The sequence below is a fragment of the Eleginops maclovinus genome, chromosome 2 (assembly GCF_036324505.1).
Source record: "Eleginops maclovinus isolate JMC-PN-2008 ecotype Puerto Natales chromosome 2, JC_Emac_rtc_rv5, whole genome shotgun sequence".
Lineage (NCBI taxonomy): Eukaryota > Metazoa > Chordata > Actinopteri > Perciformes > Eleginopidae > Eleginops > Eleginops maclovinus.
Genome location: NC_086350.1, coordinates 4,671,690 through 4,698,380, shown reverse-complemented (window position 1 = coordinate 4,698,380; position 26,691 = coordinate 4,671,690). Strand labels below are relative to the sequence as shown.

The following is a 26,691-nucleotide window of genomic DNA, read 5'->3' as shown; positions in this document are numbered from 1 at the left end:
ACACACACACACACAACCATCGACTGGCACTTCAGCATTGTGTGTGTAGTTATGAAAATAAATGCTGAGCTCTGCACACGATGGAAGGGATGAGTGGTTTATAGAGGATGTGCAGAATAGTTGCATCACTTCCTGTCTCAGTGTAATATTGCAGGACATTATTAGCTGTGATTATGGAAGACACAGCTGAAGACCGTCAGCAGCATCCAACTGCGCACTGGCAGTGAAGAAACGTCCCCGAAGGGAATGCATTAAGACTTTAGAAGACTGGGCAAACCCACATTTAAATTTTGACTGATTAATCTTAAAAGGGGGCCTATTTTGCTTTTTGTGGTTTTCCTGTTGTGTCTTGTGTAGGTTTGAGTGCATGTAAATGGTCTGCAAAGGCTAAAATCCCTGTGTGCGCTACAACACAGCCGCCCCCCCCCCCCCCACCCTGCCTGAAACGACTCCTTTGTTTACTTCCATAACATAGTGACATCGATATGTATCACTAGCACTCCAACACATTGTACGTGATAGGTGGAGGGACATCTCTTAGCGGTTGACCAATCACAACAGAGCCGGCCAGCTGACCAATCAGAGCAGACTGGGCTCTGGTTTCAGACAGAGGGTGGAAAGAGGTACTGCATCACAGGCAGAATGAGAGAAATAAAGAGGATTTTGAACATTAAAGCATGGAGACATGTCCCAGTAGAAACATATCTTATACCTGAAAATGAGCAGAATAAGGCCCTTTTTTAAAGAATATTTTTCTGCAGTTGATTGTAACTTCAAAGGCACTCATGAGCAATCGTGATAATGCCATCCAATAACTTAGTCCCACACAGGTAAACTCTTAAAGGGATCATTTCAGATGCAATATGTGTTTATTTGATTTCATGCTGAGAGTTACTACAGATCAATACACCTTGCATGTCTGTGTCTGCAAAGCTGGAGCCAGAAGTCCATAAGCTCAGCGTTGCACAAGGACCATAAGCAGGGGGGAACAGCTGTCCTGACTCTCTATAAAGATTACACACGTTCCCCTCAAAAGACAGTATTTCATATTTTTCGTCTATACACAAACAGGTATATAAAAACAACAATTTGTTCTTACATGCGGCAAAACAAATCCTTTGGGAAAAATCACAACGAACGCTTCCCCGGAATGTTGTTGTCAACATGAAATTGCTAGGCAACCAGTGGAGCAATACAGAAGGGCTCAGTGATTAAAGTAGTAGATAAAAAACAACAAGTATGGTTAACCTAATGTCTGTGTATAGATTAAACAAACACAATACATATCAGTCAGAGGCGTTGGTGGTTAAATGTTACATTAAATGTTTGGAACGTCTTGAGGGAATTTATGCAACTTTGGAAATAGGGCTGCACAATATGATTCACAATTTAAGAGGGAAAGATCATTTCTTAAACATATTATATTTGAAAAGTTCATAAAATGATGATGGTGGGATTTTTAAGATAATCTGTATAACATTGCGCCGTTACTAAAAATTGCAACTACTGTGATTAGTATACTGCACTTGTCCGTATTGATTATTGTGCAGCCCTACATGCACTTGCTCTCAAAGATGAACTGATTAGAAACTGGTGGTCAAAGGTCCAGATATTTGGGACCTGACAAAACACGATTCAGGCTATTGGATAAAATAGTGATTATATTTTGGAAAGACTGGAACTTCAACTTGACTTGTTGTTGAAGGCATGGAACAGCCATGCAGTAGTTAAAATGTTCCCTTTTGTTTAAAGTGTTTGATTAACTAAGCTAAGGGCTTCCTGACTCTCGCTCCGTAGTGAACGCACACGAGGCTGTTATCTTTATTCTCAGGTAATGTCTTCAACTAAATCTTTTAGGATTAACTTTTCGAGCGAGGATAGTCATTTGTAAAGAAGACTGGCGGTTTGATTGGCTCCTTACATAAAGGAGTAACTGAAAATGTTCTTTAACAGACAGATCTTTCGCTCAGGGCTCGGTTTATTGGGGGTCATTAATAAGTTCAATAAGGGTAAAATATATTGCTGGAGGCTGGACCTTTTTAATCGCAGCACATCACTGCCAATAACCCTTTAATCTGGTGACCTTTCATCCGTTATTGCTATCAGGCTTCAGTTTAATACTTGAATTGCCTTTTTCTCTGATCCTCCTTGCGTGGGACGCTGCATTTATATTGTTGGTCTGATAACGTGAATACTATAAGGTACATGCTTCAATGTAAATATTCCAGATTTTCCCCTCATGTAATTACAGTGTGTCTTTCAATACTAAAGACTCTGTAATTACCATTAATTTATGTAGTCTGCTGGTGAACACGCACCTTCTTTAAGCTGTGAACTCTAATTATACAATTACCATCGCACCACCTCCAAAGAAACAGGAGAACCGATTTGAGCTGCTGCCCCAGGCGCGATCCAAAACATCCCATTAAAAGCTGCTATTTAAAGCTCCGGTGAGCCGCCATGGAGCTCTGGAGGATTTCACTGAGGCCGAAGCCCTTTTTGTAAACTTTTATATTCATCCAAGGATGCAGAGGCTCAACAGAGCTGCTCTTTTTCAGCTTCACATTCATACCTTATACCAGCTTACCTTTTAGGTTACTGCCATCCTGGTACACATGCTCCCTCACACACACGTTGTGTATCACACCGGAGCTCATATTTCTGTCACCAAAGCCAGTTTTGGAACGTATTGAAGTACATTCACTCAAGTACAGTATATTAGTTTTTAATGTCTTTACCTGAGTCATTTTCAAGTTATCCCATCTTTAAACTTGAACTTTGCTACAGTTAAGAAGCCATTAAAAGGTTTTCCAATTTTACAATGTTCGGAATTTGAAGAATTTCCAAATTTAAAGAATTTTCTCAATGTAAATAATTTAAGAAATTAAACAGCTTTTGGAAATTTCATAATTTTAACAACTTTCCAATTAAACAGTTCACCAATTTGGGATCAATCAATTTAAGCTAATCTTATCCATGCCAATACTTTTTACTCCTTTACATTTATTTAACAGCTTGAGTTTCTTTACATATTCAGATAATTAGGTAATAGAAAATACAAATGAACTTATAAATAAACATTGACGTATAATAATTGTAGGGAAAGATATCCAGCAGAAACTTAAAAAGGTAATATCAATTAGTTCAACATTTAGCAGCTGTGATAGACACATTAATGCATCTATAATTATAACCCAGCCATTCAAGTATAGAATCTGAGTTATTTCCCCCCCCCCCATCACCTCCAGCTTTTGCAAAATATTTTCATGTCAATGTCAACTCGATGAAGGCATCAGCTCATAGGCCCTCAAAGCCGAGTAGAAACCAAATCTGAGGGCGATATTAGCAACAGGGTGTGTGTGTGTGTGTGTGTGTGTGTGTGTGTGTGTGTGTGTGCGTGCGTGTGGCGTCCAGCGTTGGCAGGCCTGCTCACCGGGGGTTATCGCAGATTAAAGTGGCTGAAGTGTCAGGCGTTTACAGCTATAGGAGTATCTTATCAGCTCTTATTTTGGCAGCAGGAGAGATGGAATAACTTCCTTGACTGCTGCTGTCTGGGTCTCAGTATCCGTCTGCATCTCAAGCCTTTCCCTCTTCCTGTCAACAGCTGTAGGGTCGAGGAAAACCTGGAAAACACTAGCATGGACACAAGTGAAGCTTAAAGGTCGTCTTTTCCTGGATAGGTTGAAGAAATGTATTGTAGTCCCATTCCTGTTGTGTTATACCTAGGGTTGCAAAATTCCGAGAATTGTCAAAGATGGAACTTTCCCTGGGAATTAACGAGAATTTAATGGAATAAATGGGAATTTTCTAAATTGAAAGTTGGCTCTTCATAAGGAACTTACATATAGTTGGGGAAAGTATATTTCAGCATAATCTTGACTAAAACAAACAGATGCCATTCAAGTATATCCATGCAATTCCTCAATCACATAGCACACTGCTTACTGCAAGGCTATTGAGACCACACCCCCTACAGGCACCGTGCATTCCTCCATCACATGCACATATGATTTCTAGAAGGCTGGACCACACTTTTGAGCCCAAAGCACAAGAGTATTGAAGCCACACATTTGAGCCTGTGGACTACACCAAGTGAAGTAAGGTTTGATGATATTATGGGATAACATATTTATTTTATGTTTAAATTGCAAATATCACATACAGATGCATTCATGTAGTAGATAGATCGCTGATAACGTAGATCAGTGGTGTCCAAACTACGGCCCGGGGGCCAAATGCGGCCCGTAGGCCATTTTGAAGCGGCCCTCTGCACATTCTAAAAGTAAAAGGAATATGGCCCACAAATTAAACTTCTGCTTGTCTTATATTGTACTTCTCAAGTATACATGTTCAGATATATTAATGAGCCCAATTTAAAATAAATTCAGTCATTTAGAATCTAAAACATTTTCTAACAAACCTTAGTTGATAAAAAAAAACCTCAATAATTTATTTCTATAACCAGCTTGAAATTGAACCTTCATATTTACTCTTATTATCAGCAATCTGAGGCTTCTGTTTTAAGGAAGGAGCTGCCAACAGAGTAAATGAACCCTAAAGACAGACAGGATGTAGGCTGTTCTCTCTGAAAGCATTTTCAAGTGTCGCACATTATTCACCTACATTTGATTTGTTTTGCTAACTTATAACTTAACTTATGAGACAATATTCACCTCTATCAGTGGCCCAGCTCTCCGTGTATTTTTCTGTATGTGGCCCTCGGTGAAAAAAGTTTGGACACCCCTGACTTAGATGCTAAATAAGCCGTAGCTAGCATCACTTCATTTACCATCTATGAGGCCCTCTTATAAAGATGCTAGCTGCCTCAAATGTGATGCTGTTTTTATCTGCCTCCTGCACGATGTTTTGAAGATCATTCCAGTTGTTTAGCTAGCCTAACTATTTCATTCATAGCTGTTCATCCATTTGCATCAATTCCCAGTTAGTTCCCATTATTCCCATGGAAAGTTTCCAATATGGAATATTTCCAAAATTCCCCAGCTTAACTTCCCTTGGAAATTTACCGAAAATGTACCAGAAGTGTTCCGCCCCTTTGCAACCCTAGTTATACCAGGCTTAAAGTGAACTGATTTAAACTTGTTATTGTACTGCTGAACTTTGTTGCACAGCATCCTAAACATCTTCCACCTTCAGTAAGTCTTGCACTTTAGGTTTTAAGGACAATTTAGGAGCAAAATCCCATTTCTTTCATTAGTTTTCATATTTTTCAATCTATCAATGGTAACGTTAAATGTTTTCAGTGGAAGTTGCACGTATGTGGGGTTGGACGGGGTGCTTTATCTTTATTATATTTAAATATTGTAATACGACACTAGATACCGTCTGATAATTTAGACATTGTTTAATTGCAAGTGTCTCTTCCTGTTTTTAAAGACGGCTTGACAATAAATGTATGTTATTTTCTGATGTCATTGAGTACATTTCTTTGTGAAAGCAAAGAAGTCAGTTTTGATCAAAGATACAGAGATATTTGATTCCCTCTTTATTGTTTTTTAGACACTTTTATCCAAAGAGACTTTCCATACTGTGGACAGTCCCCACAGGAGCAATTTGTAATTTGTGGGGGAAGTGTCTGGCCCAGGGACACAACGACATGCTGACTGCAGTGGGACTCGAACGTACTCCCCCCCCCCCCCCTGATCCGAAGATCAATGCACTATCCCACTGCGCCACAACCTCCCCAATGGACACTCTAGCGAAATCTAGGGAGTACTTTCTTTTACCCTCAGGTCAAAAAGAAGCTTAGTCCTTTGTAAACAACAGGCATGCTTGGTTTCCCATTAAAGTTAAACCTAATTCCTGGCTGCCACTTGCCCCCCTCCTCATGTCTCTCCTTTTTGTCCATCTTCATGTTTCTCCATAATCTCTGTTCTCTGTTCCACCAGTTTTTTATTTGTGTGTTTCCAACCCTTTCCTCTGCTCGTTGATCTGGGATCTGGTGATTTAAGGGAAGCTATGCCAGCGATGTGATGAGTGAACACATGGTGCTGCACCGGGGGGGTGGGGGGGCATGGCAGTGCTTTGGTTTGACTGTTGCCATGGCAGCAGTGTGGAATCGTATCCGGGGGATACAGTTGTATATGGAATTTGTTGCGCAACATAGACGGTGGATTTATGTTATTGCTTTTCTCATAATCTTACACTGGGTATAGAATAAATACACTTAGAGATGAGGAGAAAGGAAACTCATGATTGTGTCGCAGTGGGGATGTATCTAGACTAGCTCAGCATGAAGACTGGAAACAGGAGGAAATTAGAAGTTCTGTCAAAGTGGAAAACAACGACTAAAGACTCAGCTAACTAGTTGATTTTCGTCATCATTTGATGCCATTGTACTTTACAACCTGAGCTAAAATGCAACTGTTCTGCTATAAAGCCTATTTTCATTATGCCACTATGTTTTTTAAGAGGCCCTTTTATGATTTTTAGGGTTTTAGAAAGTACAGAAAAACACAAAACTGTTGGTAAAACAAACGAGATGAAAGTTGTTCATGTGACAATTTATCCCCATCAGCATCCTGTAAGAATATCAAACTGTATGAGGAATCGTCCGGGAGTAAAAGGTTGTAGAAAATTGGGATGCAGTGGGTGGATTTTTGTGGGAAAACCCCTTGATGCAAGTAAAAGGACATGCAACGTTTCCTTTTCTTTACGGCTTCAACAATGTGTCAATGCTGGAATAACGATCTCTCTGTTTGAGTGTTTTTCTCTGAGTTCATTTAAAGTTTCTGACTGTTTTGGTGTTCGGGGTTGAAGCTGTATTTAAATGTCAGCTGTGCTTTGTGTGGGCTGCCATTCTGTTGATTTTTGACACATTGTGCTGCGGCTGTGTGTGTGATGTGACGCTGTAATGGGGGGAGCTTCTCAAGTTTTTAAGGAACTTTTTGCCGTTGTCTTGTGAGAGGTATCATTAAAAGGAAGACTTGTGCTGAAATGTCAAAATGCTTCTGACAATTACTTTTCCGGTGTGATTACATCTCCTGTGTGGTCGTTTTTATTCTCAACATTTCCCTCCCACTCACACAACAGGAGGAGGCGAACAACTTTTGTAAGAGCTGCCAGTGAATATCCTGCAGATCTTTCTGCAGTTTTACTTTACATTCATTGGCAATTTGACTGAATGACATATGAATGTAGAACTCTTTAAATCTGAGGTCCTTTTATATGCTCACAGGGTTTCCGAGTGCCCGACTTAAGTGTTGGTCGTGGAGTATATGTATTATTCACTTCCTTTATTTCCTTCTCCACAGACATTTCTTTACTTCAGAGTTTAATATTAATAATGTATATTTTCAGCAAGGCTAGAAGTAAAATACCATAGTTGCATTTACTTAAAGGGGCCTTAATATGCTCTTCTCGTTAGTATTTTGTGTCTCTACTGACATGTCTCCATGCTTTAATGTTCAAAAAGCTCTTTATGTTTCTCATACTGCCTGTGCTACAGCTCTTCTTTTCACCCTCTGTCTGAAACTAGAGCCCACTCTGCTCTGATTGGTTAGCTGGCCGGCTCCGCTTAGATATGTCCCGCCCCTTAGCCCATCACCTACAATGTGTCGGAGCGCTCGCCAATAGAAGCGTAAGTGTTACATAGTGATGTCACATGATAAAGAAGTAAACAAAGGAGTCCCTGTGGAGGGAACTTTGGGCCTTAGCAGACCGTTTACATGCACACAAACCTATAGAACACACTGGAGAAGACAGAACCCCACAAAAAGCATAATAGGGTCTCTTTAAAGATCTCTAAGGTGTTGTGTTTTTCTTTGAGCCGTCATTTGTGTGATTTTAATGATGAGCTGTGAGTATGAACCTTTAATGCCTCTAGCATTTGAAAGCATTTCAAAGGAAATGTTTTTTGGGTTTGGGGTGAAACAACAGCCCAGTGCATTCTGGGTAAATGTGTTAATTTCTCTGAAGTGAATACCCGCACCTACTGTCGGGTTGTGGTTTGAATGTGGTGCAATGAAAGATGCTAAAGAGATGCATTACGGGTGCTCTGGATCCAGGGTTTTTTAGTCTTCACCTATACTAGATATTAAGTCATCTTGACCTCTGCTGATGATACCTTCAGATAACCTTTAAGAACATTTCAGGATGACAACTCATTTGCATCACCTGTCTTCAAACCCAAAATATATAGTTTGTAAAGCAAATAATCATAGTTTATATGTAAGATTCAGAAACCACAAGAGATTTTGTACAAACATTTCCAGCAGCTCTTCAGCACCGTACTCACGTGATGATTAAACTGAACACCAAGTGTAAAACCCCATCAGATGTTTGCTTTGTTCAGTAGTCAAACATGAATGTAAAGGAAGGAGTGGTGGTCATCTTTTTGTTTGCCAGTATCTCTCAGCTCGCGGCGATATAACCTGCTTCCCTGCTGCTTGTGTGCAGTGAACGTGCTCAAGCTCAACGATTGGCATTTTAATTTGTAATTACTGCTCGTCTTAAAGCGACCTGTTTGGGTTTATTCTTCCCTCTCCACTGGACTTTACCAACATAGAATAGTGACATCATTATACAACACTAGTCTCAATCTGAATGACATTAGTTCAGCTCAATTCAAAAAGGCTTGTTTGCTTGTTGTTGCAGATGGATTATCAGTGAATGAGGCACAGTTTTACAGAGCGTTGTGATACGAATCTTCAATTTTCTTTGCTTTTCCTATCTGTTCTTTTACAGATTCCTTTATTTCTCTGTCGTTGTGTCCTTTATAGATGATAGAAACAGAGCCTTGCTTCACTGGAGAGAAAGTTCTGTTGATTTGTCAGTGAAAAAATGGATGGCTCTGTCTTTATTTGTTATCTTAATCTTGCCGTCAATCTCTATTATCTCTTTCAACACGAAGGTCACTAGCTTACTTGTTGCTCTTACCTTTCAACTGCTTCTTTGGGCGGTGGTGGCAAAGTCCATAGGGACACCGAGGTGTCCCTGAGCAATGCACCATTTCTACACTGCTCCCCCGGTGCTGTACATAATGGCAGCCCACTGCTCCTAACATTAGGATGGGTCAAATGCAGAATGTGAATTTCCTCTGTCTGGGACGTGCAAGGGTATATTCTTCTTCTCGTCTTTGCACATTTTGGCATATCCATAAGCTGAATAAAAACACAAAATCCCTCAAAAATCCAACCTGAAGAAAGGTGTTTTGGTAAAGCTATAGGAAGTTTGAGAATAGCGACATTAAACATATTACTTAGTATCAATACCTCCAGAATCCAGAGGGTAGAGACTTACAAGCCAAACACATACCTCACATTAACCAAAAACCACTATGCACCATGTACACCAAGACAAATTCCTCATATGTGATACTGCTTCTGATTTACAGCCATTTATCGTAGATTCAATCCCTGACATACTTGCTTAACAAGTGTTTCTTTAGCAGCTTTTTAAACAACTGTTGTTTTTACTAGGCAGTGGAAGGTTCACAGGTTTATTGCACACAAAACCTGTCCATGTTTTAAAATTATAACCAACATTTCGTCAGGGAACAACTTTACCTGAAACCATTAATAAGAAGATGTTTTATTTATTTAAATTCTTCCCCATTGAATGCTTTATAATGACTCTAACTTCAATGAAAATGCATCTGATTTACTGTTTTTTTTAGTCACTGACATTTCAAGTTTGCATGAAACCAAAAGCACATTCAGGTTATTTACATCATGCATGGATAGATAGAGGTCGGTAATGTAGTGAGACGTGTGGCTGTGCTACAGTGCAGCCTGCAATAAGGAGGGCATTCATTCAGATGATTTGTTTTAGAAAATAGAGAAATACTGAGAAAATGGCGCCACCGAAAAAACTGAACGCTTATCTAAAAAGTGAGACAAAGATGGAGTCAGAACAAGTGAAAGTAGGCTTTGCTTTAGTGTGTGTGTGTGTGTGTGTGTGTGTGTGTGTGTGTGTGTGTGTGTGTGTGTGTGTGTGTGTGTGTGTGTGTGTGTGTGTGTGTGTGTGTGTGTGTGTGTGTGTGTGTGTGTGTGTGTGTGTGTGTGTGTGTGTGTGTGTTGGAGAGAGAGGTAATTAGGTTTGATTCTTGGATGGAAGAATGCGTCGCTCAGTGTTTTCCCTTCTGAAACTAATCAGACAGATTTAAACACACACACTCCGCCTGGTGTCGGCCCACTGACAATAAAACATCCAGCGTGGAACGTCTCACCCGTCTCTCCGCGGTAAGATGGCGGCAACAACCGGCTGTCATGTGCAAAGAAACTCAAATAGACACACAGCGAGTAGACAGGCTCTTTGTGTTGGGAGTTGTGTGTATGCAGTCGTTTTCTTAACATGCTCTACTTCAAGTCAACATTTAGTGAGATTAAATATTCAGATATAATTCAGAGTTTTTCATTCATCTTTACTTGTACCTGCTCGGTACACTTTACAATAAGACTACCCTTATAAAGGGTTTACGAATACTTTGTAATTATTTTATTAATCATGTTGTGGACACTTTATAAATCATTAATAAGCTTTTATAAGACAAGAGATAAACAGGGCCACTGTGACCGGTTGCTTGCCAAATAGTGAGCCCACATTTATCTGTACTGCTAAGCCTTATGTTGACTACTTAACTTACTTTGTCTTCTTCATCAGCCAGCATCCTTGGTATCTAATCAACTCTGTGAACAACAGATACCAAGGATGCTGGCTGATGAAGAAGACAAAGAAGCTAGGTAGCCAATATAAGACTGTCATCTTGCCAAATAGTGAGCCTGTGTTGGTGTATGAAAACTATGTTAGAACTGGTTTATAAATCTGGTTCTTAATGATGAATAAAGTGTTTACAACCTCATTATAAACCCTTTATGAATGTTTCATAAGGGTAGTCTTATTGTAAAGTGGTACCATATACTCTATAGAGTTGTAAAGAGATGACGTATTTTTTAAGACTGATCCAGAAGTGAGAATCGCAAGGGCTCGCTGAAAAAAAATCATCAATTGGACTACTTTGTTAAGTTTCCGTAACATAATGACATCTCTATGTGACACGCGAGCTTCTATTGGTTAGCACTCCAACAAAATATGTAATAGGCTAAGGGGCGAGACATCTCTGAGCGGTTGACCAATCACAACAGAGTAGGCCAGCTAACCAATCAGAGCAGACTCTGGTTTCAGACAGAGGGTGAAAAGAGGTGCTGCAGCACAGGCAGTATGAGAAAAATAAAGACTATGTAACCTGAGACAGAGCATAGTCCTTTAGCACTGTGAGAGGTGAAAATAAATCAGTTTATGTATGGGAAGCACCTGTGGAGAACCAGTCTCAGATTAATTGAGTGTTTTAAACTGAACCCCTCCACAGAAAGATTGAAAAGATTTAAAGCCCGTCTGTGTTTCCATGGTGCTCTATAGTACGGATGACTCATCAAACCATTGTGCTGTTTTCAGAAAGTCTGGATGTCGGTGAGAGATCACGCAGTCCTTATTGATCCCTGAATGATTTGTTTTGTAGAGTGACTCAGACATGCACAGAGCTTTATCAGAGGACGTAGATCTGAGGCTCTGTTTGTTCTGGAGTCTCGACTTTCATTCTTTTATTGTTGCAAAAAGAAGCTTTACTGAAGATGGTAATCACATACCCCAACACAAAGTACCTGCTGCTTTCTTTTTCATTCTCAAACATAGTCTTCCGTTGGTTTAAAAACGTATGCAATACTTAGTTTTTTTATACTTTCTTTAATGGATATTCTTTAATTGTTGTCAGTCTGAAAAAAAAGGGTTTTCTCCCAGAAATGACAACAACAATAAATGTGATCTGGATTAATAATAAAGCATTGAATCTCAAAATGTACCAGTGCCTAATTTTGTTTTACCAGCCAACTGGAAGTGGAGCGAAGCCTCAATGTTTTATGTAAAAATATTAAATTTGCGGGGAGTTTCTTCCTTCGGGCCAGAGGTTAGTTGTCCCAAAGTGTAAAACAAAGAGGTATAAAAAAGAACTTTATTCCGGAAGCTATCGCACAAAGGAAGAAGTCGTAGCAGTGTCACACCGATGCCCAGTTATTTATGTATTAACTTTGAATGCCCATGTTTGTACTACTGTTTTTTAGAGGTTTGTCTGATGTCTGTGTTGTTCTTTTAGAATGTGTGTCAGGATGGTGTCTTTTTTATCTGCAACCTAAATCTACCTACGGGTACGAATAAATAACCTACACCTGAACCTGAGTGACGATCCCAGATGCAAACTCAAACTATATGCTGCGGTTCATAAACATCTTAAACGCGAGTTGTCGAATGAGATCTGTTAAAGAAACAGACCTTTCAAAGGTAGCTGCTTCCTTTTCTATTGGTCAGTTAAGATGCTCATTTGAGGAAGCACATTTCTTTAAATAAATAAGTCATCGTCGTGTTTGTAGTTTGAGCACAGACTCTTATCAACCCTTCCTCTTTAAGCTTCATATTTTCTGTTGCTTCTTCTAGGCATAAAAGGCTTATGTCTATCTATTCCAAAACACATAATTCAGAGTACATCCAAAACAAATATTTAAAAACACTAATCCTCCGAACATTTTCCCAAACTTAGCAACTGTATTATGTAGTTTACTTCGGATTAAGAACAGTTGATGATTTATCTCCTTGAAGTACACGGTTACATAACACCGCCTGCTGCTGCACTTTTTCTGTTTCAGCTGAGTGTGGTTTGCAGGTCTATTCATCAGCGTTGTGAAACGGTCACGTAGTGAGTCTGTGCTAACCTGAGGGAAGAAAAGAAAATAGATGTTGAACAAACACACGGAGACTTTATTCAGAGCCTACACAGGTGTGTGTGTGTGTGTCTTCAGGTCATTAAGCAGCAACAGTGTCTGGTGTTGACTGTCTGGTTTCAGCGCACCAACACACACTCACACACACTCGCTTCCAGGACTTGTCCTTGGCCTGAAGGACCTCCAGGAACATTCTCTATCCAGATTGTTCCTCGTCGCACTTCAGCAAACCTCATCCTCCCCCCTCCTTAATCTCGCTCTCTTTTTTAATTCTCTGTTACTTCGCCTGATTATGATAATAAGATGTCGCCCGCAAGACTTGACCCATCTTAAAGTACTCAAAGTCGCTCTCACTTTTATTCTCGCTCTCTTAACAAAAGGCTGTGAAAATAAATCAATTACAAGCAGAAATCTGAGTCGCGAGTAGTGGTTTTAGCCATAGCTGCCACCCTGCCCAGTCAAGATAGAGTGTGTGACAGACCTGTTGAGTGAAAACGCCTCAAAACACCTCACTATATGTGCTGTATTGACCCTGTGTGTCTGTGTGTGTTTGTGTGCAGGTCGCAGGGTGCTTCCTTGTTGTCCAAACCGACAGTTGAGCAGCTGTCCAGCACCACCGTCAGCGAGGCGTCCACCGCCATCACCTCCTCCACTGTGGACACCACCTCTGCCTCCAAGGTCAGTGTGTGTCTGTGTGTGTGTGTGTGTGTGTGATCCAGTGTTGCTTTGCTGTGGTTGTATCCAAATCAAGTCATGGCATTGAGACAACGGTGTTCAGTGCGTTTGACTCTCTTTGGACAAGGTGCATCTGAACCCAGAGGCTCTTGTCTGTACGTGATTCAATAAAGATTGTAGGCATTTTTAGATTTGTTGTCAAATCAGTGCATATAACTGCCATTTTTCTGCCAAATCTTATATTTAATTTAGTTTAAATTTGATTGAAGACAAGTGTAAAGCAGTGTTGCTCCCTAGTTTCCCTTCATATTTGCAGTTGTATTCTGTTGTGCTTTCCCAAATCCAGTCAATTTGAAAATGAAATAAAATCTCAGGTCTTCATTTATTATAAAATTCCTCCTGCAGCTGCGCCTTTCAATCATTGCCACGGTTTCACCCAGCCAGGAGAATATTAAAATCCATCGTCAAAGGACACACAAACCTTCCCCTCTTTTCTTCAGAGGTCTTCTTTTCTTCCCTTGTTGTCTTCAATAGAGACATATACAGAGTTCAAACCTTACACAGTCTAGGCGCTTGACGCAGCAGACTAATGGTTTTGGTCGTTGAATAAAGACTAATGTAATAATTGTTTCCTTCCTGATAAACACAATGTCCTTTCCCTTGAGCCAGGGGACAGTCTGACTCTCCGTCCTGAAGCTGACGGGTGCAATTTGGCCAGAGGGTTTCTTAGACTGAAGCATGCCCCGGGCCTTTAGTCTAGGCTAACCAAAATAAGCATCAATGATTACGTCCAACTATCTTTTCCTACACATTATATGCCAGATCTACAGCAAATGAATAAACTAGAAGTCATGTTGGTTTTATTTGTGGCCTGTTACTGACCTTGTTAGCGGCAGCCTTTAGCTGAGTCATGCCAGCTGTGAATGGTGATGATGAATGAGGGTTAAAGGGTCTTCGCCAAAATCCATAGAAAGTCTGCAGGAGTGAAAGCATGTGGAGAGTGAGGTAGAGGTGGAAGGTTGGAACTCGATAGAAGCAGCATAAATAGCAGGTAAATATGATGTAATTAAAAAACACCCTGTTGGGTTCAGGTTCACATTAGTATTTTGTGCCTCTACTGTTTGACATGTTTCTGTGCTTTAATGTTCAAAATAATTTAAACGGACATTACAAATGTCCTAAGATAGGTCAGTGTTGTTTAAGGATAATGTAATATGTTGATTGATGTCAACATTTTACATTTAGTGCCTTTTTAAAGAGGACATATTCTGCTCATTTTGAGGTTTATATTTGTATTTTGTCTCCATGCTTTAATGTTCAAAAAGCTCTTTATTTTCATCATACTGCCTGTGCTGCAGCACCTCTTTTCACCCTCTGTCTGAAACCAGAGCCCAGTCTGCTCTGTTGGGATGTCCCGCCCCTTAGCCTATCACGTTCAACGTGTTGGACCACTACTCAATAGAAGCGAGAGTGTTACATAGTGGTGTCACCTGTAACACAAGTAAACAAAGGAGTCCAATGGAGGCGTTTCAGGGTTTCCTGGGATTTTAGCCTTTGCAGACCATTGACATGCACAAAAACCAATATAACATACTACAGCAAAGAGGAACACAAAAAAGCACAATGGTCTCTTTTAGACTGACTCCAACATGTCTGACTTTATGGATTGTTATTCTCAGTTGGACGACCACTCTAAGTCTGGACTAAAATATCTCAGAGTATTTAATGGATTCCATGACATTTGATAAGGGCTTTTCACATTTCATATTCTAAGCCCAGGGCTATCCTTAGCCCGGGGCTAAGTGCTGTGTGAAAGCCTAATACAGACATTAGGTTTCCCCTCTGGATGGATCCTGATGACTTTAGTGATCCTCTTCCCGTACCGCCACTATCGGGTTCACATTTTTGGCTTATTTTGGAAGATATCACTAAAATGAGTAGATGGAGTGCTATGAAATTAATATATTGATTTGTTGATTCATGACGAAATATAATGACTTTATTAACTCTTGGAGACATAGTGACACTTAAAATATATTGTCTGTCCATCAAATACTTTGATTTAGTACTAAATACCTGCAAAATACTCAGCTGTACTCTCTCAACTATTAGCTTGCAAGTTGTGGACAAGATAGACATCATGATGGTGGTGTTGACATTGTATTCACGGCTGTGACTCTATATTTTTGATAAATAGATTTAGCTTGAAGTGTCAGTTTCACAGTTCATTAGAAAAGAAGAACATCTTTCCTCTCTGTTCCTCTCTTGCGTTATTTCTCTGGCCTTGTGCTGCATCTGTATTGATTTTCGAGCCACATTTACATCGCTGCTCTTCTCGCTGAATACTAAAGCACTGCTCATGTCAGATTTACATTATACCACATCTTCTTCTAACATTAACACTTCACACACACACACACACACACACACACACACACACACACACACACCAATAACAACTGAATGCTTTGTCACAAGATGTGTGAAGAGTAACAATAAAACGTGTCGTGTGTGTTTGCTTGTCCTTCAAGTTGTCATTGGCTCAGGCAATTTGTTGTGGTCGTCGCCAAAATTATGGAATTTTTTTGGAGCGATTTGAATACCAAGCGGAGCTTCCACTTGGATGTTGCGATGTGGTTTTCAGTCTAGTTTGTTCCTTTTGCTTTGATCTCGCTCTCTCTCCCTGTCACTTTTCTTTGCTTCAGTCTATATCTCAAAGCTCTCTTTCACTCGCTCACATGCACGCACACACTCGGCTCCACAGTGGCATGAAATCTCATCCCGCCCCGTCAACAGGTGTGGCGGCACTGAGATTGAACATGTGTCATGGGGTGCGGCACTGAGATGACAGGGCATCTATCACGGCAACTCGTCGCCATTTCCACGCCATGTATTTTCGCCGGCCTTCAGCCCTCCCCCCCAGGTGCTCTGGCTCATCGCCCCCTGCCATCCCGCAGCAGTGCAGAAGTCTTAACAAAAGGATCTGTTCTCAGAAGGAAGGATGAGTCATTTTGTCCTCTTGCAAGAAACAAATCCACAGTTTGGATAAGTCGCATCCTTTTTCCGCCTCTGATAAAACATCAGAGGGAGGCAGAAACCATCCCGATGCTCCCCCGAGTTATATCTCACAACTCTCCTTTGAGCGCTCGTGTTGCTGGATGCATATTTAGTGATGCTTTGTTCATGATGTCTGCACAACCTCTTTGGGATTTATAAAAGTCAGTGTCATTTAGAGATTCCTCTTGTTGCAATTTATGAAGCTATATGTGGCTCATCAGTTCCTGCTTTAGTATATTTTAAGTAGTTCTCTCCTCTTTTTAACATAAAGGCTCATGAAAACCAGGACATACCATGAAATAATAATTTCCCTGGACAGTTTCAGGCTAAATCATTTTTTTGTCACTTAAAAGTTTATGAGAAACATGAAGAAGAGTCATTAAAACTCCTTTCATTATGGAAGAAAACCTTTTATTTTCCCTAGGGAAATTTATTTTGCACAACATAATATGTAAAGACTGTACACAACCATACATAACGGCACATAAAATACAGAAAAATAAACACGATTTGGGAAACGAATGGCTTTCTATCTCCTAGTCATTCAGTTGGACAAAAATGCATTATTAGAATCCATTTACCTCTTCTTCTGGGTTTGGTTTGGTGAGCATGCAAGCCTTACTATCACTCAGTTAAACACGGTGACAAGTGGAGAGCCTGAAGCAGCAGGGGGGCTCGTTGTTCTGTGCAGCTCACATTTTAAAACCCATTGCTTTGAGGGATTTTACACTCTGTTCCCGACCCCAACCTTTACGATTACGTTGTGTAAGGCCTCATCAGTGGCTCGGCTTTAGGGCTGGAAATGTCAGGAAATTTGGTGTTTGGATCAGACTGACATTATTCAACAGCTATTGGATAGTTTGCTATAAAATATGGAACAGAGAGATGTACTTTCCACAAAGCCTCTGATCAGGTTTCACTGACTATATCCAGTTTGTTCTCAGAAAATATTTCAGTTGTACTTCATCTTCAGAAATGTACCAGTGCTGCATTTAATTAGCAGTAATCCGATCGATTTAGACCGACTGGGACGAGGTGTGTAGTGTAAATACATCACCTTGATTTTTAAAGTGGGGAGGAAATCCCTTCTTTAATTACCTCAGCCTCCTAGGTAATTCTTGTCTGGCTGGGGGATTTGAACTGGCAGCCCCCAGGTCTCAGTCTGGTCTCTGCAGGCTTTTAGGTTGTCAGATCTTGTTTCATTAACGTAACAAATAGCTGCTCTGCACCCCGACTCTCTCACTTACAAGACAGAGTGCTACAGCAGGGACCTCAGCCATTTCCACAAAATTACCCTCAGCCTAAAAATAGACCGCCGCATCGCACACACAAACACACACACACACACACACGTATTTGCAGACACACACAGACAAACACAGTAAACATGCATTGACATATGTACACATAAGGGACTACAATGCGGCAGTATGGGAGCCGCTCTGCGTCTTCTCATCATGCTTGGCCACCCCTCTTATTAGTGAGGGAGTTTTCTGTTTCCCTGTGCTGCTGCCAGTCCATACACACACACTTCTGCAGCCGTCACACCAAATCTCAAATTATAAAAGGTGTGTGTGTGTGTGTGTGTGTGTGTGTGTGTGTGTGTGTGTGTGTGTGTGTGTGTGTGTGTGTGTGTGTGTGTGTGTGTGTGTGTGTGTGTGTGTGTGTGTGTGTGTGTGTGTGTGTGTGTGTGTGTGTGTGTGTGTGTGTGTGTGTGTGTGTGTGTGTGTGTGTGTGTGTGTGTGTGTGTGTGTCGTGCCAGGGGGAGAAGCCTTTCTTCTGAGGCTTCAGGAGAGAGGATGGTGTAATGACATTTCATGAATATGTGCACGCTTATAAAAGTGTGTTTTCAACAGGCACACACACACACACACACACACACACACACACACACACACACACACACACACACACAATCATAATGCACAGGAATGCCAAGGAGAGAGAAGCAACATATATGTCTTTAATGTGCCTAAAGAAAGAGGATTGTCAGTGCCTCACATGTTGTACATTTATTAAGTGGAAGAATTATATCTCTATGTGCTGGAACAGTTCACGCTTCACTCAGCTCAAACCCCTCAGCTGGGCAGGTTATTTAAAATCTTTAACTGTCACTATTATTCATCCTGATTAGGAAGACAAATGTTCCCCTGAGCCTTCTGTTAGAGCTGTGAGTTTGCTAGTCCATAAGCACGAGTACAATCCTTATTTCTCTTTTATAAGGCATCATTATTTCAGTGTATATTACACTAACATGAAGTCATTGAATTGAAATGTGCTTTATACATGCACACGTTTTACACAATTCACAGCCTTGGAGAAACTGGGGTCTACTTTGCATTTTTGCTCGGAGACCACCAAGTAGGGTAATCCAGCCCGGGGCGCTCACCCAATGTTTGCTCTGCACAAGACAGGTGTAGAGGGTTTTATACCAAATTATACAAAACCCCTTAAAAGTAATTGAAACCATGGTACAGTTCTTTATTGGTTCTATGGTAAGGTGACTTTTAAGCGGTGGATCAATATCTTGAATAACTACATAGTTCAGGGGAGTCAAACTCAATTTCATCGCGGGCCACATTAGCATTATGGTTGCACTCAAAGGGCCGGTTTTAACTTTAAGACAATATAAATGTATTATATATATAAAATAATTATTGCCTACAATTACAACAATTGTACAATTTATTTAAAAGATGAGTTTGGTAGCATTAGCACATAGTTGTGCACTGACATATGGTGCACGTAGAAACAGAACTACTGTATGTGGGTGCACACTTACATTTCTCTGTCTGTTAAATTAATCCCATGAATTTATGAGATTAATTAGCCTTATTATTTTTTTAGATCAAGCACTATTTAAGTATTTATGATTTGAATTTTGCAATATTTGAATAGTCTGAAAGCCAGGACTTTGAAAACCCCCTGTTCCAGACCCTTGGTGTGTATCACCTGTTCATTGTTTTCAGGGATGGGGAGGGGCGGTGAGGAGGAACACAGAGGAAACAGTGTTCTCAGGAGTTTTCCTCCTGCCTTCACAAACTTTACACACGTATTTACAAGTATTCATCGTCTGAATATAGAGAAAACAAGTTCATAAGCTGCAACTCAAGACCTCAACTCTTTCTCATATCACAAAAGTGGAAATAACCGTAATGCAAGTTTATTTTTAAAAGATAAATCCATGTGTGTCTCTGAATGAGCCGTAGCGACATCGGACTGGCTAACAGAGCGGGTCATTCTGTGAGGAAGCAGCCGTCTGTCGGTTCTGGTTCCGGTGTTTCTTGTCTCTGTTGCTGAAGCAGACTTCGCTCCGTGTTTGGTGTCGCTGTGCGGCTGTAACTAAGCTCTGTCACTCACTGCCTCACTCGACACTGACTGAAGTCGCTTCAGTGCACATGTCACAAAACGAGATGAATTGTGGGACATGTAGTTTATGGGCAACGAGCTCCTGTAAAGCGGCGTGTAGCCGTATAATAAACTTTATATTCTTTGAAAACTCTCGCGGGCCACATACAATGAGTTTGCGGGCCGGATTTGGCCCGTGGGCCTTGAGTTTGACACCTATGGCATAGAGTATGCATTGAGGAGACACTTTTTTAACTTAACTTATGTTAACAATAACCGCACCATCCTCCCAAAATGAACTTTATTATAGTTATTATGACTGTTAAGTGGTTTTCACTCAGCCTCATTATGCTTTTTGGGGTTTTCCCTTTCCTTTGTGTGTTTATGTAGGTTTGTGTGCATGTAAATGGCCTGCAAAGGCTAAAAACCCAAAGTTCTCTCCCCCGGCCTGACACACCTCCATTGGAATCCTTTGTTTACTTTCTGAACATAGTGTCATCACTATGTAACACTCACACGTCTATTGGCTTGCACTCCAACACATTGCACGTGTTAGGCTAAGGGGGCGGGACGTCTCTAAACGGTTAACCAATCACAACAGAGCCGACCAGCTAACCAATCAGAGCAGACTGGGCTCTGGTTTCAGACAGAGGGTGAAAGGAGGTGCTGCCGCACAAAATAAAGAGCTTTTTGAACATTAAAGCATGGAGACATGTCCCAGTACAGATCAAAAATGCAAATTAAACTGAGCATCATATGTCCTCTTTATGTACTGTATATACTTCTTGTAAAAGTAGTTTCCTCACATTGGATAAAAACCTTGAATATAAGGATTTTAAACACCCTAAGCTCGCAGTGACAGAATAATTCCAGTTGAATTTCAAGGACACAACATGTGCTTACTACTTTAAGGGATAAACAGTTTCCTCTTATCCATCTCAACTCCTGACTTTATTTATTCAGAATAAGTTTCATCTACACTAAGACATTCACATCTGGTTGCTGCTCCATACTCTGAAATAATTTGTAGTTATCGCCTCACTCTTTTTGATTGAGGTGTCTGGCTGTCTGGCACTCAAACCACCAGTCCACTCTCTCTAACCTCCTACCTGATAGTCCAGACTTTGCGGATGTCTGCCAAACGTTAAGGCAATCGTGGCTGGCAGTGGAAAATTGGCTACTCAAATAATGGCTATAATTAAGTAACAACTTGGGCAGAAAAAGGTAGGAGAGAAAAAAGATAATGACAGTGTGTGTGTGTGAGGGTCCATTCATTGACTGAATGGTCTGATGAGACTCAGACGGCCTGTAAGTTACTGCAGCGCTATTTCTCCACCTCTTAAATTAATCCTACTTGTTTTTTGGTCCTGGTCTTTTTAACGATAGTTCTGCTTCTGAGAATAATTGTACATTTTTAATCTACCAAATGATTTGATGGTAACGAGCCGCACAAGCTACGTATGCCACTGAGCAAATTAAATGTGTTAAAATGAACCGGGCTAATCTTTGGTTAGCTGAATAATTAACCAGCTGGCAGGATAACAAACACATGGCTGATTGATAGCAAGCAAAATGATTATTCGAGGAAATTCTACAAGGACTTTCTTTATGTCTACTCACATCTTATGAACGCCTCTCCGCCTGTTTTGGTGTTTCAGGGCTCCAGATCCAGTGGAAAGGTGCACAGCTTTGGGAAGAGAGAGCAGGCCATCAAAAGGAATCCCAACGTCCCCGTGGTGGTCCGAGGATGGCTCTACAAACAGGTCAGGACACTCACTCACTCATTCACTCACTGGCTGAAACACACTCATTCTTGTACACACACAAATGAAGACCACTGTGGTGTTTTTTATATCTTCAAATAAATAAATAAATTCATACAGGACTATTACACTTTAAAATTGCAAAAGATAGAGATAGAAAAACATCCCTGTCACATCTCCCGAAACTCCTGGGTGACATCTTCAAATGTTGTTTCATGTCCAAGACCTTTCGTTTAGAGTGACATAAAGCAGAACAATCTTCACATTTTTAGGAACCACAGAGCAATGCCTTTAATTACTGTCGAACAACTGAATGATTGATCAACCATTCCCATGTTCAACTTAAAATTGAACCTTACTCCCTCGCATTAGAATGAATCAAGATACTTCTTTAAACAGCCTCTATGAACACCATATCCATCACACTGTCTTAAATGTAATTTTGAGAGTTTATATTAGAGTTGGGTCTCTTTAAGACACTACATGGATGAGTTCCAGCTCCTTAGATCTTCCTTCAGTTGCCTACTTTCATATTTTCTCTTGATTTATGTGTTTTGCTTTGGCAGCACAGAGCACCTGCTGTTGACCACACACAGGATATTACTGCAGACTATCTGAGCGTTTGAAGTTACTTAAAATATCTGTCTTGGGCATCGTCCCACTGGAAAACACTTGGCTCCAGTGCGGGACCAACAGTGAGTGATGTCACTGGGAAGACTTTAATGACCACACACACACACACACACACACACACACACACACACACAGTCTGTTCATGCAGTGCAATTATACTTTAATTAAAAAACCCTTTTACAGGCTGACAGGAACACACACATCCACATACATATATGCATGTATTTGCATTTCCAAACATTGGCTCTGAGGCAGCAACTTTTCTCTTAAAGGGGCCCTGTTATGCTTTTTGAGTTTTCCTATTCCTGTAGTGTTTATATTGGTTTCTGTGCATGTAAATGGGCTGCAAAGGCTAAAATCCCATAGTTTCTCTACCACACTCTCCCCCCTGACTGAAACACTTGCACTTCTATTGGCTAATGTGAATGCCTCCATTGGACTTTACGTGATAAGCTAAGGGGCGGGACATCTCTTAGCAGTTGACCAATCACAACAGAGAGAAAAAATAATGAGCTTTATGAACATTAAAGCATGCGAACATGTCACAGTAGAGGCAGAAAATACAAATATGAACCTGAAAATTAGCATTATATGTCCTCTTTATCAGATGAGACATGTTTTTGGTTGCTTCTTATTAGCAGAGGTAACAGCCTTTGAACACTCAGTAAATAAGAAACACTATGTAGGAGCTGGAAGGTAAGGTGCATAAAATCAGAATATGCTTTCTACGGGGATGGATGGACTTATAGTATTTATTTAGCCCTCAAATGTTATAATTTAATCATTTTATTTACTTTAAAACATGTAATCTTTATCAAAATACATGGTATTAATGCTTTTTTAAAAACAATTTAAAACTTTTATCCTTTTTTCTACATTTTTCTTGCGTTGGATGAACATCTAGTGGACTGTGAAACCGTAATGTGTTTTTCTTATCTTGGTTAGAGTGCTCTTATCCTGACTAACATTTTCCTCTTAGCTAAGATTAAATCACAAAAGACAAAACTTAAGTGAATCCCATAAATCAATGGGTACTAACAAAATAAGACAGAATGTTGTGTATGCACAAAAAAAAAGGACATTTGTTCTTGTATCCCTTTCTGCATGAGGGCCGTTATCACAAACAACCACACACAGATACACATGACTGGGCCTACACACACACACACACACACACACACACACACACACACACACACACACACACACACACACACACACACACACACACACACACACACACACACACAAGGGTTACAAAGAAAAAGCATGTGTCTGTGTTTGTGGAGATTTCATCCCTTCTGGATCTGCCCTCCTCTTCAAACAGCAGCATTTTCAGCCAGACGAGGGAACATAAAAGACAAAGCAGACAGTAAAGTAGCCGTGTCAGGCCCAGCGAGCTGGAGAACGAGGACAAATGATCCCTCTCTTTACCTCGGCTCATATCCACCTCGCTTTTCCTTTCATTACTCCTTATGTGTCCTCTGTCCCTCGCTGCTCCTCTGTGTCTCTAACTCTCCCGTCTCATTAAACCCCCTCTCTGTATGTAAGATGTCTGTCTACTCTTTCTTGTTATCTCGTCCAATTTGTGCTACTCTTTATCTCATTATTCATTCATTAATAACTCACACTCTTTATCCCTCTCCTCTCTCTGCAGGACAGCTCTGGGATGCGTCTCTGGAAGAGGAAGTGGTTCGTCCTGGCTGATTTCTGTCTGTTCTATTACAAAGGTAAATCTTTTTAAGGAGGGGTTTTTCTGTGTTATGTCTCCTGGACCTAGCACTTGGAGAAAATGGGTGAAATTCCCACTTACGGTTTGTTCCCACACCTGCCTCCTTGTGTTTTCCACTTTTTATAAATCATACACTGAAGAAAGGATGAAATAACAACAAAAAAACTTTAAAATGAGGCAGTAAGTTAAAGAGGCCCGTAGACAGTATGACCCCCCCCCCCCCCCCCCCCATAGTGTGTTATATAGTTTGTGTGCATGTAAATGGTCTGCAAAGGCTAAAATCCCTGTGTTTCCTCCAGAGGGAGATTCTCTCCCACACACTCCCCCCCCCCCCCCCCCCCTTTTGACTCCTTTAATTTTGTTCTGTAACATAATGACATCACTCAGCGCTTTTATTGGCTAGCGCTCCAACACATTGTATACATAATTGACTAAGGGGCGGGACATCTCTAAGTGGTTGACCAATCACAACAGAGCCGGCCAGCTGACCAATCAGAGCAGATTGGGCTCTGGTTTCAGACAGAGGGTGAAAAGAGGAGCTGCAGCACAGGCAGTATGAGAAACATAAAGAGCTTTTTGAACATTAAAGCCTGGAGACATGTCCCAGTAGAGACACAACATACAAATTTGAACGCATCATATGTCCTCAATAAATAAACGCCTCCAGCAGAGACTCCGAATAAAACCACAGTGTTTTATTCTGCAGGTGTCTCACTGGTGTTGTAGCAAAGTTGAAGTTCTAACATATCATGGGACATCAATGTGATATTATATATATTAAACGTAGCTAAAAAAAAAGTTTTTAAAAGGCAATTTTATCGAGCATTTTGCTATTTTAAAAATGAGACATAGATATTTTAATAAATATTCTCATCTGTCTTTAAAAATTGGAAATACAGACCAGTGGAAAAAAGTTATAATAGTCTTTGAAGAACGAGATGTATATGTCTGTATTAGAAATATGACAGCTTTCAACCAGAGAAAGCTTTTGACAAATCTCAAACGTTTGAATTGCATTTTGATGGTTCTGGATTTGAAGTGAACTGCCGCTGACAAAAGAGCCAGAGATTGAATCTGTGCCGGCTTTAATCTGATCCCTCAGTGTGCTGCAGCTCAAACACATGCAGAGACACGGACACACTCTCTGCTCCATCACACGCTCCTTCAACATCAGTCTGCGAGCCACGTCTTTCTTTTTCCTCCACAAACTCTTAACCGAACCAGGAGACGCTCCTCTTTATTCATGCCTTGAAGGATAAGATCATCCTGTTTCCTTCTCTCTCAGTCCAAAGGTTTCCCCTCTCGACATAAACACTTGTTTTTACACAAACAACGGGCCCTCCTGTCAGGGTTGCAGAGGTCATGTCCTTGGTTCAGTTTTTAGGGAAATGTGGGATTTGTAACAGCAAGAACAATTTCTAGCACATAAATTTAGAGAAATAAACACACCAACAAATACAGGACAGGTGGCAGAAAGAACAGTTAACTTAATAAATTCAATTACAGCTTTAATTGATGTGATACATTGACGGACAAATGAGTTGGCAACCATTTCAATGTATAGTTGTACTTATCTTTCATGTTAAAAAGGCAAACATTTTGGGATTTCAACCTCTCAAATGTAAAGAAAGATAATTTCCCCTAGTTTTTATGACAGTTTTATCTGGGTTTTGGATTGATGGTCATGTAAAATAACCATTTGAGGATGTTAAAATGGGTATTTTCACTATTTTCTAATCAAAACACTCCATTTAATTTGCAGATTCATCACTAATAATGAACGTTTCTGTTGAAGCTCTGAACAAAATGTGTTAAAATCCACAAATTGGAAAGCAATAATTAGCAGACTTTCTTTTTACCGATTGGTCAACACTTTGTTAGTACGGCTCTCTGACCTGGGGGACTTTGTATAAGAACACCATTTAACTGTACACCCTCAACTTCTAGAAGAAAACAACTTTAACAAGGGACAAAAAGTGCTGCCAATCGTGTGTGTGTGTGTGTGTGTGTGTGTGTGTGTGCGTGTGTCCGACTGGACAGAGTAGATAACAAGACCTCACCCTCTCGACCACCATTTAGGGAATGTCTCCTCCAAAGGTCCTTGAATTATTTTTAAACAATTACCCGTTTAATCCACAGAGCCGCCTTATCACCTCTCAGCCACACACACACACACACACACACACACACACATATTTTCATACCAATACTACATTATTTTATGACGTGGTAAGCATTGCGTACACACACATCGCATTCTAGCGTCCTGTCACAATGTTCAGAAAACAAATAAGAGCAGATATTTATTCACATAGGTGTGAAATAATTACCATATGACATGTTCTAGCTGCGTGTGTGTGTCTGGGTGTGTGTGTATTTGTAGTTATTTTAAGGTCCTTTATGGAGTTGAAGACCATGATAGTAAGGATGTTTTTGGAAGGTCAGGACATTTTTAGTGGTCCTTTCTTGAGAGAAAGGTTAAGGTGAAAGGTTGAGGCCTGCATTATATCAATGAAGGACAAGTGTGTGTGTGTGTGTGTTGACAATGATCTCAGAATGTGCACCGGATGGAGCGGAGGAATGGCGGCCGGCTGCCAGTTGGAGCGGACCCGCTTTAACTCTGGCACTTGTGGTCAGTCGCTGTTTTGGCACAACACGGCGGTTTGAATGACGGCGTGCGAGTGTGTGTATGGGAGCGTTGTGATACTGGTGGCAGGCAGTGATGAAATTAGTGGGTGATGACTGATATTTAATC

The 26,691-nt window shown here is 40.6% G+C and overlaps 1 protein-coding gene across 7 annotated transcripts in view; it reads left to right on the top strand.

The window, feature by feature from the left end:
- plekha7a (pleckstrin homology domain containing, family A member 7a) overlaps positions 1-26,691 on the top strand; it is a 129,864-nt gene that overhangs the window by 68,792 nt on the left and 34,381 nt on the right. For all 7 annotated transcript variants that reach the window (XM_063907234.1, XM_063907244.1, XM_063907224.1 and 4 more), the window contains 3 exons: positions 13,289-13,406; positions 21,467-21,571; positions 23,862-23,934. In XM_063907234.1, the coding sequence (XP_063763304.1) occupies positions 13,289-13,406; positions 21,467-21,571; positions 23,862-23,934 (296 nt within the window). The remainder of the gene's footprint in view (positions 1-13,288; positions 13,407-21,466; positions 21,572-23,861; positions 23,935-26,691) is intronic.